The sequence below is a fragment of the Trichogramma pretiosum genome, unplaced genomic scaffold (assembly GCF_000599845.2).
Source record: "Trichogramma pretiosum strain Unisexual culture from Peru unplaced genomic scaffold, Tpre_2.0 scaffold18, whole genome shotgun sequence".
NCBI classification, from domain to species: domain Eukaryota; kingdom Metazoa; phylum Arthropoda; class Insecta; order Hymenoptera; family Trichogrammatidae; genus Trichogramma; species Trichogramma pretiosum.
This window is the reverse complement of record NW_019641681.1, coordinates 1,952,124-1,968,985: the sequence shown is the minus strand read 5'-3', so window position 1 is coordinate 1,968,985 and position 16,862 is coordinate 1,952,124. Positions and strand designations below refer to the sequence as shown.

At 36.6% G+C, this 16,862-nt stretch overlaps 4 protein-coding genes across 5 annotated transcripts; 2 read left to right on the top strand and 2 right to left on the bottom strand.

Annotated features, from left to right (window-relative positions):
- Positions 1-66: 66 nt before the first annotated feature.
- Positions 67-3,940, bottom strand: LOC106660213 (fibroblast growth factor receptor substrate 2). Its single transcript, XM_014383127.2, has 4 exons — positions 3,618-3,940; positions 3,165-3,489; positions 2,681-3,087; positions 67-2,600 (listed from the first exon to the last, which is right to left on the bottom strand). The coding sequence occupies exons 2-4, from the start codon at positions 3,471-3,473 to the stop codon at positions 1,856-1,858; spliced, it is 1,461 nt and encodes a 486-aa protein (XP_014238613.1). The 5' UTR covers positions 3,474-3,489; positions 3,618-3,940; the 3' UTR covers positions 67-1,855.
- A 70-nt stretch (positions 3,941-4,010) lies between these two features.
- Positions 4,011-7,490, top strand: LOC106660119 (DNA-directed RNA polymerase III subunit RPC5-like). Of its 2 annotated transcripts, none has more exons than XM_014382964.2 (5): positions 4,011-4,307; positions 5,579-5,829; positions 5,904-6,675; positions 6,741-6,904; positions 6,987-7,490. In XM_014382964.2, the coding sequence occupies exons 2-5, from the start codon at positions 5,687-5,689 to the stop codon at positions 7,105-7,107; spliced, it is 1,200 nt and encodes a 399-aa protein (XP_014238450.1). In that variant the 5' UTR covers positions 4,011-4,307; positions 5,579-5,686; the 3' UTR covers positions 7,108-7,490. The 2 variants fall into 2 exon arrangements, with proteins under 2 accessions (XP_014238450.1, XP_014238449.1); XM_014382963.2 differs by lacking the exon at positions 4,011-4,307 and adding an exon at positions 5,085-5,353.
- Positions 7,491-9,664: 2,174 nt separating this feature from the next.
- LOC106660088 (pinin) lies at positions 9,665-13,028 on the top strand. Its single transcript, XM_014382927.2, has 5 exons — positions 9,665-10,034; positions 10,296-10,491; positions 10,601-10,774; positions 10,862-11,156; positions 11,237-13,028. The coding sequence occupies exons 1-5, from the start codon at positions 9,889-9,891 to the stop codon at positions 11,962-11,964; spliced, it is 1,539 nt and encodes a 512-aa protein (XP_014238413.1). The 5' UTR covers positions 9,665-9,888; the 3' UTR covers positions 11,965-13,028.
- A 1,450-nt stretch (positions 13,029-14,478) lies between these two features.
- On the bottom strand, positions 14,479-15,012 carry LOC111694142 (zinc finger protein 888-like). The gene has a single exon (XM_023461051.1). The coding sequence runs from the start codon at positions 15,010-15,012 to the stop codon at positions 14,479-14,481; it is 534 nt and encodes a 177-aa protein (XP_023316819.1).
- Positions 15,013-16,862: the final 1,850 nt, after the last annotated feature.

Sequence of the window (16,862 nt, the reverse complement as noted above, 5' to 3'; positions counted from 1 at the left end):
TACTTAATTATTTTTTGGTATTCTGAATTTGCATAAATAAATCATTTTTTATTCCTTTAATTATAATTTTTTATTAACTAATTATCATCATCCATCATGTTTCCTATCCCTATTATTTTACATTTTCTCATGTCACATTCGATGTCACAAAAAATAAATGACGCAACTTTACGTTAAGTAACTGAATACATCATTTTTCAAGTAATACAAACAGTAAGTATGACTGCATACATTTCTAGGCCATCTTGTGTGCGTAATTACGTTATTTAAAAAAAACAATTCCTTTATTGAAAATGTATTCAACTTTTTTGGAAATGTTGGCATTTTTTTTGCATTATTTATGGTACTCTGGTGAGTGATACGATTTTTATAAAAAATAAAACATTCCATTTGGATCCACCTGAAAATTAGATTACAATTGATTCGATTTCTTACCAATTCGAATTTCATCGATAATCAAAACTCAACGATTTTTGAATTTCTTATTTTTTTTCCAATCCAAATTGATGAAGAATCCCTAGCTAAATTTTCAATAACATCATTAAAATTTAAATTGACAATTCAGAAAACAATGTAAATAATACTGTCATGGTGGACGAAACACTGCTATATTCTTCCATTGGTAAAACTTTTGTTCTTAAATAACATTAACTTTACGTTTATAAAACTGGTTTATGTAATTGAAAATGTAATAAAAAAAGTTCTTGGGTAACAATTTAAATGATAACAGTAGTAAAAACTTCTTATTTTACAAAATAATTTACATAGAAAATGCATTGATACAAACTCAATTAAAAAATGTATTATTGTACTTTATGCGTGGTTTAAACTGGTTTTTTTGTTAAATTTTGAGAAACTTGAACTTGAAATATTATAATGCATGTAATTTTTTCTATTATAAATGCATAATGTATATTTCTACTATTCAACTAACGTCTTTGGCTACTATGGTACACAACATGCGTTGACAATAAGTCGTTTACGCGATAAAAAAAGTTGTACGTAACATTTGGCGTATACAAACGATTTATTTAGGCAACTACTTTGTCACAAAATGTTTTTTTTGTTTCCACACGAGTAATAGTCTTCTGTTACAAGAAGATTTACGCATTTTTCTATTATCACAAGTATTGTACACAAAATCAGAGCATTTTTTTACAAGCAATATTATTCATTGGACTCAGATAAAAAAATTACTCAGCATGTATATTTCAATTCTAAAAATGCTTTACTCGTTCCATCAAATTTGTCGTAAACATGGGTCAGAATTAAGCGTTTTTTATTTGCTATTTTTCAAACCATGTTATTGAACTCAAAGATATTCAAAAATCATGACTCAAAATCTTTGTTTCATACCATGGTACATTTTTCCTATAATTATTTTTTTACTTTATTGTATATCATTGAACTCTTCTGATGACCTGCTTTACCATTACAAATTTTATTGTAACTGCTTTTAATATCTTTTAAAATTATTTATATATATATATATATATATTTATATATGCACTTTTTCTTATTCATACTAGAGTTGAGTCATTTTTGGTACATCAGTGTACTTGAATCTTAAAAAGTATTTGGCGTTAGCAGACAAAAAATATTTAATCATAAATAAGAATTGTCAATTGGAGATTTTTCCAAATTTGTGTATGCACATACAGAACTAATTGAATGGGTAAGTGGTTACTCTTGGTACCCCACACTCATTCAAAACGTATGAGAAGAATATGTCGATCGGTTTTTAATAAACGACAATATTAATGGTTTGCAATGTTACTTTTTGTAACAAGGGTGGAGGAAGAACTACAAGAATTCTTTCCATTAAAACTACCAAGGAAAAAGTATATGCCAAAGGTCACTCGCTCATTGATGAATGGTGCCTGATCGAAGCTGCTGGTGGAACAAGATCACTTATGGTAGAATTATGACGAGTCTTACGCGAACCTTCGTCCATTACGTCACTGGAATTCACAGAATGCGACAGCGCCGCGGTTTTATTAAAATCTATAGTAACGTAGCGAGTCTGATGTGTTTTCAAAGGTGAATCTGGCGGACTAGAACCAGATGCAATTTCATTTGGACTAGTTACAATCTCATTGGTATCAGTGTCTGTTGCTGCTGCTTGATCCAGATCTAAAACAGCATAACTCATTTCTCTAGTAAGCTGTGGTGGAGGAGTCTGATCACTAGTTATTCCATGAGCTATTGATGTAGTGGAATAACGCTTTTTTAAGGCCTCAATTTCACTTGCATCCAAATTTGCATAACTATGTGTGACATTTTCTTCCATATCTGGCAATGGACTTGTCACAAGTGATAATACAGCTGGTCTCATTTTGGTACTTAACTTTTGATCTTCCGACAATGCGATATTTACATAGGATCGCGAATCTGGAATATCTATGTTTTCTCGTGATATTACTCTAGTACTGTCCTGATTTGGAGATAATGCTGCAGTATCATTACTTAATTCAACATTCATATATAAAGGAAGTTGAGGGTTTGTTGTTGATGCATTAGTGCCAGGCAAAATATTAATGGAATTCAATTCCATTGACAAAAATCCTGTACTTGATGCAGAATTACTTATAGTAGACGATCTGAAAAAAATATTATTTGCTTTGTTTACAGTTGAATGGATAAATTTTTAATTTGTCAGGTAATATATGAGTAGTCTTACTTTGGTGTTGAGTCCTTATCAGTATTTTTATTATTGTTGCGCTCAGATTCTGGACGAGTACTGATGTTCGTTTGATTAACTTCATCATTTAAATAAATTGATTGAGGATGACTTTGCGAAGAAGGTGGAGGAGGTGGTAGTGATAACGGCACTACAGGAGGTGGAGATGGTGAGCCCATCGTACCCTGAGGCGACAATGGTCCACTGCTGCTTCCAACACTACTTAGTCTACCATTCTGTTGACTATGGGGCAAAGTTGATGTTGTACGACCATTACATCCTACTGGTGTTGGATCCAAATAATTAGAATCTGGAGGTATTGTCATATGCGAAGTCATTGGCACAGAATGAGTGCTACTAAGTTGTAGGTCTCTTGATACTGTATCATCACAATTAGTAAAAACTTGCTGCAATGAGAAATCATAGTTGCTATTAATTTGACAAACTTTCAGCCAAGATTGCAGACTGTTTGATAGTTACTCACTTGAATATTTGTCTGTACAAGATTAAAAAGCTGTGCAGCCCTGTTACATTTGAATGCATAAATCCCTGCACCAGTAGAGCAGCGTCGGCCAGCTTCGAAACTAAAAATTTCCGCGTCGTAGCCGTATCGACGTAAACATCGTAGCGGCCACTTGACGGCAGGCTTGTTTCTCTGATAAAGTATAATGTCGACGTCAGACACTTCCATCTTACCAGGCATCACGAGATTGCCCAGCTCGTCGACGTTGATCACTTGGAAGATGTTCGGATGATAGTCGTTGATGTCCGTCCGGCTGTTAATGCAACCCATTCTCCCTCGATCAATTCTAAATGATCATAAAAAGAGCGTGAGCGCGATGACGCGTGCGAGGTAAACATTGATATGTACAAAGAAAGTCGAAGAAGAAATTGAAATAACAATAATAATGTATGACACACGTCACGCTCGACTTACTACTGTTTACTTCGTCTTCTTCGTCGTTGGATGTTGCACGTCTAAATTTCGTTCTCATATCGTTGGGCCTTCAAACGATGAGAAGAAACAAAAACTTAAAACACATTAAAGGATTGCGAACTCGGAGCTAGCTCTGATGGACTCTATGTTACGCGCACGCTATAGACATGTAAGATCGTCAGCTCAGCGAAGCTCGTTAGTTGTTATTCTCCTTGTCAGAGAAGCAGAAGAATCCATTGGGATGATAATGTTTAGCGATAGTAGTGCGCGCACCACCCCATATCATCGCGATTCTCGCGCGGCGACGTCGAATCAAAGTCTTGAGTTTGCAGAGCAGCAGCAGCAGCAGCAGCGACTCGTCGTGTGCTCTTTTATAATAATTGTAACTTCATACGTTGCGTCGCTGTCGTTGGCAGAGGTCGTCGCAAAAATTGTGTACCCGCACATCGTCGAAGCTGATTGTACACAAAGACCTCGGTTGGACACTTGAGATTTTCATGATAGTTTTTATTTTATGTAGTAGGTATGCAAATCTACAGCAGTAAATGTGTATTAGGCATATACCTAATACTGGCTAATTAAATTAGCTTCCAATGTTCATTACTCTGTCTCTTTACGAGTGAAATAGCCCAAAAGAATAAGTTCAAAAGTTGATAGCTAGGATAATGACGAAAGGAATTTAACTGCAAAGTAAGTAAAAACATCCTACAGACTCTCCCATGTTATCCACAGCAGAAGCATTATTGATGGAAAGATGCAGGGTAATTTAAATCCTTGAAATATCGAAGTCAGACAATAAATGAACAATTTAAAACGGTTAAAAAGTTATGAGAAAGAAGGCTTAGCACAGGATTTGCAGAAAACTTTTGGGGAAAGACAATATAATGATCCTTTTTTAATTAATGATTGCATCTAAAAATGTTTTTTTTTTTAAATTTTTTTTTGTAAAAAGAAATAAGATGGATGCAAATCATAAACTAGATATTACTAACATGAGAAATACTAATAAAAGTGAAAAATAATTCAAGTTAAGGAAGAAATCAATTTTTATAAATACACAATTAAATTCAAAAAACTTATTTGTGTAATGTATAAAAAAGACATCATGTGAGTTCATCTATTTAATTATAAGTCAATATGTTTTCCATGGGCCCATAAAATTGATTATAAAAATGCATCTTATTCATTAAAAAGCGGAAATTATAATTTTTAATTTAATATCTTTAATTGAGTTTCAATCTTCTATAAGAGTTGAAATTGCATCACTACTTCGTAATAATACGCAATTTTAAGACAATTGGATTTAAAAAAAGATTTGACATCCTACTTCCGTAAATTGTTTTTATATTCTGCTTAATTAAACGTAAATGATATTTTTTCCCAAATTGCATCGATGAGCGTAGAATGCATTTTTGGATCTTTCCTCTAACTGGCAGGAGGCGCGCGCTGCTATTATACGGGTGCAAAGCATGGTGGTGGGGTAAGAGCGACAACTAAGCCGGCACATGGCAACCGCTTTACTTCACTCTCGTTTCTCTACCTCTGCTCTCGCCGCATGTAAACGTTAGGTTGCTGACGAAATAGTTGCACGTGTACCGTAGGACCCTCGTGAATGTAACGTAGTACATCGTGTCATTTTGTGGGTGTTTTACGGTTGAGCTAGAAATTTTGAAAATATGGTCACCGTAAAAACTGAACCAATGGATGAAGATGTAGACGACCCTGTTGTTAAAGAGGTATCATTTTTCAATGAAAAGTTATTAGAAGTCTATATGTTGAATTAGCAGTAAACTAAGAATTTGATATTATTTTGTAAAGTTTTAAATTGTAGTTCTTTGCAGTTACTCAAAATGCAATCTACTTTAGAAGGCGTGTCTAATATAATTAAATAGCTTTATGGCCCTTCAAAATTATTTTTTCATACTCATGAGATTTTTATTAACTGATAAATATTTTTTTAGATACCTGTTTATGTATCAACTAAATTGGCAGATAAATTATATATCTTTCAATATCCACTAAAGAGTGCAGATGTTGGTTATGATGATGCTATTTTCTTGGAAACATCTATGAAACCGGAAAATGAAGAGGTAAAAATTCAAGTTCAACTAGAAACACAGTCTAAGAATTATGACGAGAGTCAAGGAGAATTTTTAGCTGCAAATAATGTTGAATCAACTACAAAGAAAAAAGAAGAACAATTGTTTAAAGGGTAAGACATTTATAATTTAAAAATCAACAAATTTAATGTTTTTTAAAATTCATTCAATGAATTTTTATTTATAGAGATCAAATGGATAGAATATTTTTAAAATCTTCGCGAGCCGAACCAAACTGTGACAACTACGCTATTGCAATTTTTCAAAATGATGAATTTCACATAACTCCTCTTAAAGGAATCATCCAGATGAGACCAGATTTTAGCTATTTGGACAGAGTAGATAAAAAATTTAAGGATTCTGGAAAAAATGGTGGAGAAGGATTCATGGATGCAGATGATGATGAGCCTGAAGAACAAGAAGTTCATGCAAAATTTGCTAAGAACATTTCCGATTATGCTAAACAACAAAGAGAAAAGTCTTTTCAAACCCATGCCAGAAAGAGTATGGAAGAAGAGTGGGTACCTTGCAAATTTCAAAAAGCAGAAGAACCCATAAAGGAAGAAATGTTTTGTCATGAAGTTGACAATGATAGAAGTAACAATTTAAAATTAACTCAATCACAGTATTTAAATATATTAGCTCCTGTAAAAAAAACTAAATTGAAAAGTAACGTCAACACGTTGAATCCTATCAATACATTGAGTTATATACAGACATTACCGCTACTTGAACAAATTAGTCTACTGATGAAGGATGCTAAAATCATGACCTTTGAACACTTAAGGGCAATAATTTCATCTGATCATAAAGACACAGACATTTTGAAGATTCTTCAAGAAGTAGCAGTTCTTGTTCAAAACAACTGGGTGGTCAACAGTAATATCATTTACGATGAAAACTATACATCTGATAGTGGTATTGAATCTGAGTTGATGCGTAGAGCTAGAAATTATATTGTAAGATTTTAAACATATCTTTGATAAATATCATACAATTGTTTCAAATTGAATTTTTTTTTCAGTTGTTATGCTACACAGAAAGAGAGTATATCCAGGATAGAGCAGAAATTTGCTCAACAGTAAAATTACCTATTGAAGAGGTAACCCAAATCATTGATAATCTAGCGATATATGAACCAAGGAAGGGTTGGAGATTATTAGTGAGTTCAACAGAATTTGCCAAAATGTATGTTTTTACGTTATTTTATTAATTGCACCAACCATTTCTGTTGAAAATAATTAATTTATTATTAACTTCACTTGAATAGGTATCCCGATATAGCCAATCGACAAATTTTGGTTTGGGAAGGCAGAGGAAAAGAAATACGTAAATTGTTGGAATCTCAGCAGCCTCAGCAATCCAAGTCACCGCAAAGACGACAGCGATGACGTTCTTGACATTAGTAGAAATTAATTTTGATCGTCATAATAGGAATCAATAATTTTAACAAATTCAATATTTTCTCGTGATTATTATGTTAGAAGTATCGAAACGTAAAATTGCAAAAGGATCTATAAAATACGTTGACGTATTAACGCATTTTTGAATGCAGGTTTCGAACCAACTATCTCTTTTATAAACTTTTTACACAAAAAAAAACACTATATTTTCACTGTACATGGTGAAACTTCATTTTTGTACATATATAAACATAAACGGATTTATAAGATTGATCTTATTACTAAATAGTTGGATAATTCGTACATGTTTGTAAATATATAAGTGTTATATGCATTGATTTGCATAAAATAAATTTATTTACAATATAAAATATTATCGTTATTTTTTTACCACCAAATTTTCTCAAATTACGATTTACAAGCCCGTTTAGTGCTAAATCACAATAGAAGAATTAGCAGTATCAATTTACAATTTTATATGTCTATACGCATGCCAATAAGATCTATATGTCAACGACATGCTATGGTCTCAAAATAAAAATTCTCTTGTACTATGCTTTACACAAGGACATGTTATTTCGCTCAAATGATAAAGAATTTGCAAAAGTGCCGTCAAAATAATGCTGCATTTCTTAAACAGGTTCGCCTGGATTGCTCATAAGCGATCGTTCAATATTCTTTTTTTGTTTTCAGTAAAGAAGCACAGTCGTTCATTTTATTGCACGAATTTCAGCTAGTCTGAAAAATCCGAAGAGCCTTTCACGAGTACATCATCACCACCGATTGGCTGTCCGATTTTATGTGTGTAGTGTGTAGAGCTGCGGTGAGCTGCCGAGCCTGAACTCCCTCTCCTGCAGCTCTGTGACTGAAAATCGCTACGCTTGAAAGTGTTTTCTTGACGAGCTGTCAGTTGAAGCGCAGCTCGGCCTACAACAGTGGAGAATCGAACCCGCGATCAAGAGCGTCGACGTCGGCTGATTCGCTCAGCAGGAGCATCTTAACGATTTCCTCGACTATGTACTATTGGAAGAGAGTCTCTTGGGCTCGAGTGTAGATTCCGACGATACTCGCAGAGACTCGAGCGAATTACCAGGAACATGATCTAGTCCATCATGATCTTATCAGGTACATGCCTTGGGGTCTTGGCGAATCTCCTGCGAGTCTTCGCGCCATGTCAGGAAACGTCCGAGTCGCTTGAGCTGGCATTCTCTGCATTTATGTACCCGTCAATGCCCTGACACTGATCTACCTTGATGCTGATGAAGCCCTGATCGTACTACGTGCTAAATGGACTTTTACCCCCGTCGTCCTCGACCTCGTTGACGTCGCATCTGTACCTGCAGAGCACCACGATGATGGCCGCTACGGGATCGGGCTCATCGATCGGGCTCGTCAATCGCGGGCTCTGAATGTTGCAGGCCGCCGGTTGAACTCTTTTCAGCAGCGGGCCATAGCAAGAGTTGAGAAGCCTCGTGGAACTTGTAGCTCTCCGAGACGAGGATATAAGCATTTTGTCACTTTCGTCGATCGGCATTATTTCAACGACGAGCTCCACCATATACCCCATTATTTTCAGCTGTCAGACCTTTGTGCCATGAAAATCGGACGGCGGTCTCCTGACGATTGTCCGGCGTGGCATTATTGATCGCGTCCGTATCCGATTTTAACCGTTTTCTTTTGACTTTCCTCACTTTTAATGGTCAAAGTATGGAATTAATAATTGTATCATCGATCAACCGTACAAGTGTCGATCAGTTTGATACTGCACGTTTTCCAAAATCGAGCGGATAATCTGTACAAGACTATCATGAACTGTGAATACACAATACACAACTTATTTGCGTATGTATACATCCCTTCAAATTTCCATAATTCTTAGGTACATCAATAAAACTTTTTTTACCGATTTAAAATAATTTTAGCTCTTCCTTTTTTTACATGAGCTTTTTAAGGAATGAAATGACGAAAGCTCTAAGGATTATTATTTTTATTCTAGATTTAAAAATTGAATATTCATTTTTATTATTAAAAGCTGATTGCCTTTATTGACGTACAAGAAGCACACTACTGAGTAGCAAATCTGTTTAATTCATTCATACGGGTTTTTACGGGTCCATGCGCTAAAACTTGAGATCTCTACAGGGTTCTTAAAATAAAAAAGCCTTCACCTTTAGACTAATGTCATAATAAAGATGTGTTAAATTGAATGGGGAAAAATTTATATTTCGATTCTTAAGTTAAAAAAAAGTAAACCTTTTATTGATTCAAATTAATTACAATGAATTTATTCTTGTTTATAGTTCAGAGTAATCCACGAGCTCTAGATAATTCAATGTGATTAGCCTATTGCAAGTAGGTTCAAGGGTTGATGACCCAAAAGAGCAGAGCTTTACACCTTGCATAATTACAAAAAATATCTTGTATTAGTTGCAATCATGCAACGATCGACAGACGACAAATAAACATTATGTAGGCTGTCAACTAGCGACATCATGGGCAGCAGCCGACCGCAGGCGAACTCTGCAACTAAACGTCGAGGTCGCCCGCCTGCAGCCACATCAAAGTTCGTACTTGTCTTGACTTTATAAGATGGCAGGCTTGTATCGCAGAATCAGCGTCAACAACATTTCATCCGGCATTTAGTCTGTAGTCACTGCACCTCGATTATAAATTCAAAACATACTTTTCCTCGCGTTTCTCTGTGCACCCCCGTCCTGTGACATTCGAGCCGGAAAAGTGAAAACAGTTTCTACTTTCGTCAATAAAGCCATGAAAGAGTCTTGGGGAGCGGACAATCTCGAAGCTCAACTTGAAGCCGCTCGTGATGGTCTTCGCGGACTTGAAAAAAATATTAGAAAAATACTCGGCAGGGATGTGGCCGAGGGTGAAAATGGAACCGTTCCTGCTACAGCTAGGTAAACTTGATTTTAGAAACAATAGCTATTTCTTTGGAATACTAATGTCAAAATTGGATCTGTCAATCTAACCTCTCAAACTTATTTATAAATTAATTTTCTTCTATCTATAAATTGATTGGTGTGAATGAATACTTGCAGTGTTTGCTTTATAATAACTTAATTGCATATTTACTTTTTATTTTAAATAAATTATTAAATTTTTAAAGTCAATAGGAAAAAAGGCTCATTTAATTTAATGTATGCATATGATTGTTGAAGGTTGAATTTGAAAAGAAATTTTCAAGATGATCGACGCAGGCCACAACCTGATGCATCAAATAATGAATTTCCTGCTAAACGAAGATGGCAGCAAGGTGGCAAAAATGCAGAACCAAAAACTGTTTTCAGCAGGCTTAGTGCAAGAGCAGTATCTAATGTAGATGACAGTGGCGATGAAGATGATGGGGTCACCAAAGTAAATATTTATTTCATATTATTAATTAATGTATTCTACAACATTAATTTTTATATTAAATACAATCAAATAATAACTTAAAAAATATTTTATTTCTACTTTTTTGCAGCCTGCAGTTTCTTCAAGAGTTATTGCTACTCCAAGAGAAGTACCTTCAAGGCAAGAAGTTATACGCAGAGAAAGTACAGACGAAAGAAGTAAACAAAGAAATAGGCGTATGTTTGGAGCTTTATTAGGTACTTTACAAAAATTTCGTCAGGAAGAAACAAAACTCAAAGCAAAGGTTTTTAATTTACCATATTTATTGATCATAGTTGATGTTATTTGAATATTATTTATTATATAATAATGTATTTTTATGTCGATGTAGGAGGATAAAAAAGCAGAGATAGAAGCTAGAGTTGAAGAAGCTAAACAAAAAGAGAAAGAAGAATTAAAGAAAGAAAGGCAGCAGTTATTCCAATATCGAAAACAACAGATAGCTCAAGTTAAGGCTTTGGAAGCTAAAGTAGCCAGAAGTACAGCATTTAAAGAATGGCGAGATTCGCAACTACCATTATTAAAGTTCATTAAATCCAAAACTAAACCACACATCTACTACCTGCCTCGAGTCAGGACACCTGAAACTGATGCATTGATATTAGAATCAGCTAATGAGATAAAAGGTTTGCATTTTTCTTATTAATTTTACTCGAACAATTTTTAAAACTGTATTTTATTATTAACAATTTTATATTGTTTTCAGCTGAAATTGCTAGACGAGAAAAAATACTTTATGATGATCTTGACCTTCTTCAATCCAATACAGATAAAGATGGAGATAAGGATATGCATTCATCTGACCATAACTCATTAAACATTACTGATGAAGGAAAAGAAAATCGCAACATTAATCCTGATAAAAATGGATCTGAAAGAGATAATGAGCATATGAAAGATGATGATAAAGAAGATTTTAGGGAGGAAGATAGATATGAGCATTTGGAAGAGGATGGAGAAGAAGAAAAAGATTATGTTCATATAAGCAGTATTGTAACAGTCAAAAAATCAAATGAAGAGAATAATCAGTTACAGATAGAAAATAAAGAAATCAATCAGTCTGGAGATGACATAAAAAAACTCGAAGATAGTGATGTAGATATGAATCAAGTAGATCATTTTACTAAAAATGCTTCTACTTGCTCTTTAGATTTGGAAAAAAATAAAAGTGTAGTTGAAACACCAGAACAAAATGACTCAGAAACGCAAGAAAAGGCGATAAAACTAGAAGAAGATGCGAGTGAAACCCTTTGTCCAATAAGTGGAATGACAAACAATGGAGTTAGTGTCAAACTAGACCCAGAAGTAGAAATAAAAGAGTCTGAATCCATGGTAAGTCAAGATATTAGTATATTCAAAGATTCTGAAGAGCAATTGGATTATTCTGTACAAGATGAAAGTACAGATAGAGCAGAAGAAAATGTAGAAAACTAAATAATTAGTTATGTGCATTTTTTCTTTGTACATAACATACATTATTGCATAAGCAAGTATGAGTTTGTATCAATGTATGCTGTATGTTAAAAGAGACACGGTAAATTTTTTAAGTAAATAACGTAATATATTGTGTACTTTTGACACCTCGCATCATCAGTAGCTAAAATATTTCATTCTCATCACTTGCCATGTATAAAATCTTGTAAAACATTTCACTCTTTACAATCGGCAAAAATCAACTTTTACGTAGCGAGAAAAATACAATTAGGCTATTGTAATTGTAAAATAATTAGGAAACCTAAGGTAAATTAGTTATTTCAGTGCAAACAAAATCTGTAAATAGTGGGTTAATCGTATCTAACACGATATAATTTTGAATTGAAGATAAATGACACGAATGAATTAAAATCAAATGATATTAAGAAAAAAAACGTTGAACGTACAAATAAAACGACAGCATCAACAAAAAAAAATGGAAATAGTGACGCTTTTGTTGAGTTTTCGAAAAGTGTGTGTATGTGGATGCCGCTATGTATATGATAAAGAGCGAGAGAGTCAGCTTAGCGCCGTTTATGTGTGTGTGCATGCTTGAACTTTAGTCGCGAGCCATTAAGTCGCTTCGCCATATTATATGGCGAGACCATTGCGAGCGGCTCGGCTCTCGCAAAGGGAAAGAAAGAGGAAGCTTTAGACTGCCGCACAGTCCTATGCGTCATCGGTCTTATTTCGTTTGCATTTGTATACGCACGGAAGGCCTGCATTCGAATAGAGCAAAGCTCTAAATTGCTCCCTTTCGTTCGACTTTGATCACGATGTTCGACCGAAATTTCACCTTTTTTTTAGTGCAAGTTTAATTGCACGAATTGACAGTCGCGAGAAAAATTTTGAGAATGACATTTAATGAATTGAAATGTGTGACAAACGACAATTAATGAAACAAAATACCAATGATCTATATACAATGTAATACTTTTTTTTTTCTCAACTTCGATAATTTGTTTAATGTGTTCTTTTCGTGGTGTAAGATAATACATATGCATAAATAAAAATCTATACATGAACGCTTATGTTCTTTTAAATTTCCTTTAGGTCTAATTGTTAACCACGTTGATATAATGAATTTTTTTTTAAATCAGTACAAGCAAGTTGACATAATTTTTGAAAATCCGTTGGTATTTTCGTAATTGGAAGCGAAAACTAAAAATTTACTTATTTATAGATGAGAAAAAAAGAAATTAGTCGTCGTATTTTTGCATTACGTTGAAACTCTCTCTCTCTCTCTCTCACTTCCCTACCCTTTTCACGCTGGAATGAAGCTGATGAAGAGCAACGTAAATTTCATTGGCCAGGCGTTGTATACCAGGCGGAAGATTTATATTAGGCCTAAAGTATACAGAAGAGGGCAGAACGAGATTTATACATTTGGCTATGTGGTTGCACGTGTCGTGTATGTAACAAGCGATTTTGCGAAACCCGAGCCAAACTCGCGTCGAGTGCCTCGAAGAAGAGGCAAATTAAAAATCGCGTTCTCTCTCGTGTACGAATCGATTGAATGCTCTCATTTTCAAAAAGAATAACAGAGAGACAATCAAGTCTCTCTTGGCGTCTTCCTCGCGACGGAACTACAAAGTTTGTCTTTTCTCGAGCTTGCGCTCGCGATTTTCGTTCACGTAAAAAGAAAATCTCGCTTCATGCATCCAAGCATATAAGTATATTACGGAGCTCGGTGCCAAAAATCGTCGCGAAAAGCGCGTCGCCGTCGTCGTCTCGGGCATGTGCACGTACCTATCACGGCGTTAATGAAAAAGAACATTGGAGATGATACATTTTGACAGATGACAAATTTCCCAGAGTCGTATTATTATTGTCGAGCTTTTATACGAGCCGCATGCCTGCCATGCTCGCTACGAGCTGATTTATTATTATTGTTATTATTGCCCCGAACTGTATGTAGCAGCAGCAGCAGCTCGCGCTCTTGAAAGAGAGAGAAAGAGACAGAGAGACAGAGAGCTTTAATTAAAATAACTTTCGAGTAATGTAGCGTGGCCAGAGAGCGGCAAAACTTTGCCCGGCAATCGAACTCGATATTGTTCATCGAGTAGAAAATTATAGAGAGCGAAAAAGTTTATTTATGAATAAATCACGCAAATGTTTTTATTAAACATTATTTTCTAGATTCAATACAAGTCATTAGATGTTGCTCATGTGCAATTGTATTATATATTTACATGCGTAAGGCGATTATAAAGATTCAATAGTCTCGACGCCTGTCGAATAATAATAGCAATATTATAGTTACTGGACAGTTATTTTTTTTCTCGTCCGGAATTATTATATTAAACCTTAATTAATAAACATCAATACGCTATATACATTATTTACATTACTGATTTAACGAGGACAATATCAAAGAATAATTTCAAAATATATATATTCTATACGTAAACAAATGATCACAGATAATAAGTCGGTACACAGATGGGTACACGCAAGTTTTGTCAATTTATCCGATCAGCCGCCCTTCACGGATCTCTTTCGCAAACTCTTGAGCTTCCTCATGGCCGAGCACTCGATCTTGCTGTGCTCGTCCGCCTGCTCGATCTTCAGCACCTGCTTGCACTGCCTGCACTTGTACTGCTTGAGATGGGCCTGATACAGATGTAGCTTCAGGCCGCCCATCGTCTGGAAGGTCTTGGCGCAGACCTCGCACTTGTGCCTCTTGGTGCCGCGATGCGCCTTGTCGAAGTGGTCCGCCGCCAGGCTGCGCAGGCTGAAGCGCTTGTTGCACAGCCGGCACTCGTAGTTGCGCGGTATCTTGTCGCGCTGATGGTGCACCACCTCCCTGTGCAGCAGGAAGTAGTCGCGCTTGCGGAACGTCCGGTCGCACTCGTCGCACTTGTAGCTCTCGCGCAGCGACACGCAGTTCAGCGGGGTCGTCTGGCACAGCTGGCGCTGCTCCTGCCTCAGCAGCAGCTGATAACTCGATTCCTTCGGGGTCTTGAACTTTTTTATGCATTTCTGCGATCGTATCAGTCCGTTGTCCATGTCGTCGTGGATTTTTATTTTTTTATATATATCAAACACTGTATAGAAGAGTCGATATACGTGGTAATAATGCCTTGTGCTCACGACTGCTGCGTGATCGATAGCTTACTGACTGTTTACGTTCGCTGTCGAAGGTATTCGAGCTCTCTCGGTATGGTCTGTGTATTGGTTCTCACATACAATAGTAAATAATTTGTAATACTGTACAAACACTAGTAAATAATGGAATATTCCGTCTCGTTCGAACGATCAACAATTAGTCAGCCTACTTGTAACATCGTTTTAGAAAAAATCCAGACTCGAAAACAATATAAAATGATGGAAAATTCACCGGTCAAGGCATGCCTCGCCGATCTCGCGCTTTTCAGCATCGTTTCAGTCTCAACAGCGCAGTACTTTCGGTGCTATATAATGCCATGCCAAGCGCATTTCAGCACCTCATCTCTCGAAGTCAATCGGTTGCATCGAGTCGAGCTCGCGCGCGACTGACTTTATATTACGCTAATAATACCGCGCGTCGCTTATTATACACTCTCAAGTCTCGTATTATAACTCTCGGGGGGGTGCTACCTGGTAGCTGCTAGCTCGTCTGAATCGAGGCAATCGAGAGCCCGTATTATTATATTAGCGTGTATATTGGAACGCTTCGCGCGTGGGCGTGAGCAGTACCAGAAGCAGCAGCACACGATATTAGAGCTTACGCCGTATGAACGTGCCCAATGGTCTGAACCGACGTAGAACCGCCTGTCGGGCCACACCTCCTTTTTATGGGCTATATGCGATACTTGCGAATACGTTTCGTATGTGTGTGTGTGTGTGTCGCTCGCGGCTCCCACTTCGCTGTTGCCACCGCCGCCGCCACTGCACGCACGAACGAATGAGAGTGAGCTTTTCTCACTCAGCCGCGTCCCACTTCTTTTCACGGCTAGTTTTGCTATGTCTGTATGTGTGCGTATACCTATTATGTACTGCAAGCAGCCAGAAATCCGCGATGGATCCCTATCGGTAATTTAGTATCATGCGTCCGATTTTCCATTTAAAGCTCGAGCTTTTCCTAATTGCACGTATACACGGTCGTTTTGCGGTGAAGTTTAAGCTGCACTTATTATACGCGGCTTTGGCTTAATAATATGCTCTTGGGACTCTCTAGACGAGCACTCGGACGAGTTGACGTTTGGAGCGCACCGCTGGAGCGCATCGTAAACATATAACGCACTTCTCTCTCTCTCTCTCTCTCTGTCTTTCTCTCGTGCTCGGACCAACTTGATCGTCGCCGTCGTCGTCGTCATGCCCCGAGCTTATATGGCTTTACACACCGCCGCTTGCAAAAGCTCCGAAGCGCCGAACGCGCCGAAGAGTAGGAGGAGTATAAAGCGCGCTAAGTAGTAGCGCGTTTTACATACGTGTGTGGGAGCCGTGCTGCTTCTATATACGTTGATCGGGCGCGCGCGCGTGTGTGTGCACACACTTTTACACACTCTGCGACTGCTACTGCTACTGCTACTGCTGCAGGCAGCTTCTTATTTCTGCGCGCTCGGGTAAATCTGTCGTTTGTGCTGCGTCCGCGAGTCAGTGAGCCGAGAGTTCTTCTCATCTTGACATATTATTATCAAGCGTTGCCCGCCGCGCAGAGAAACAGAGAAAGAGCTCGGACTCGATATAATTCAACGCATTTGACGCTTCTTGCACCGTTTGTACGATTTATGTACTTGAAAACGAGTACATCGAGCTTACACCCTGTATATTATCGAATTATACTTCTTGAACTGCAGTTTCGTTCGTGTGTGCGCGAGTGTGATTTAAGTTTTCTTGGAGATTTTTTGATTATTACATCAATGAATCTATAGATC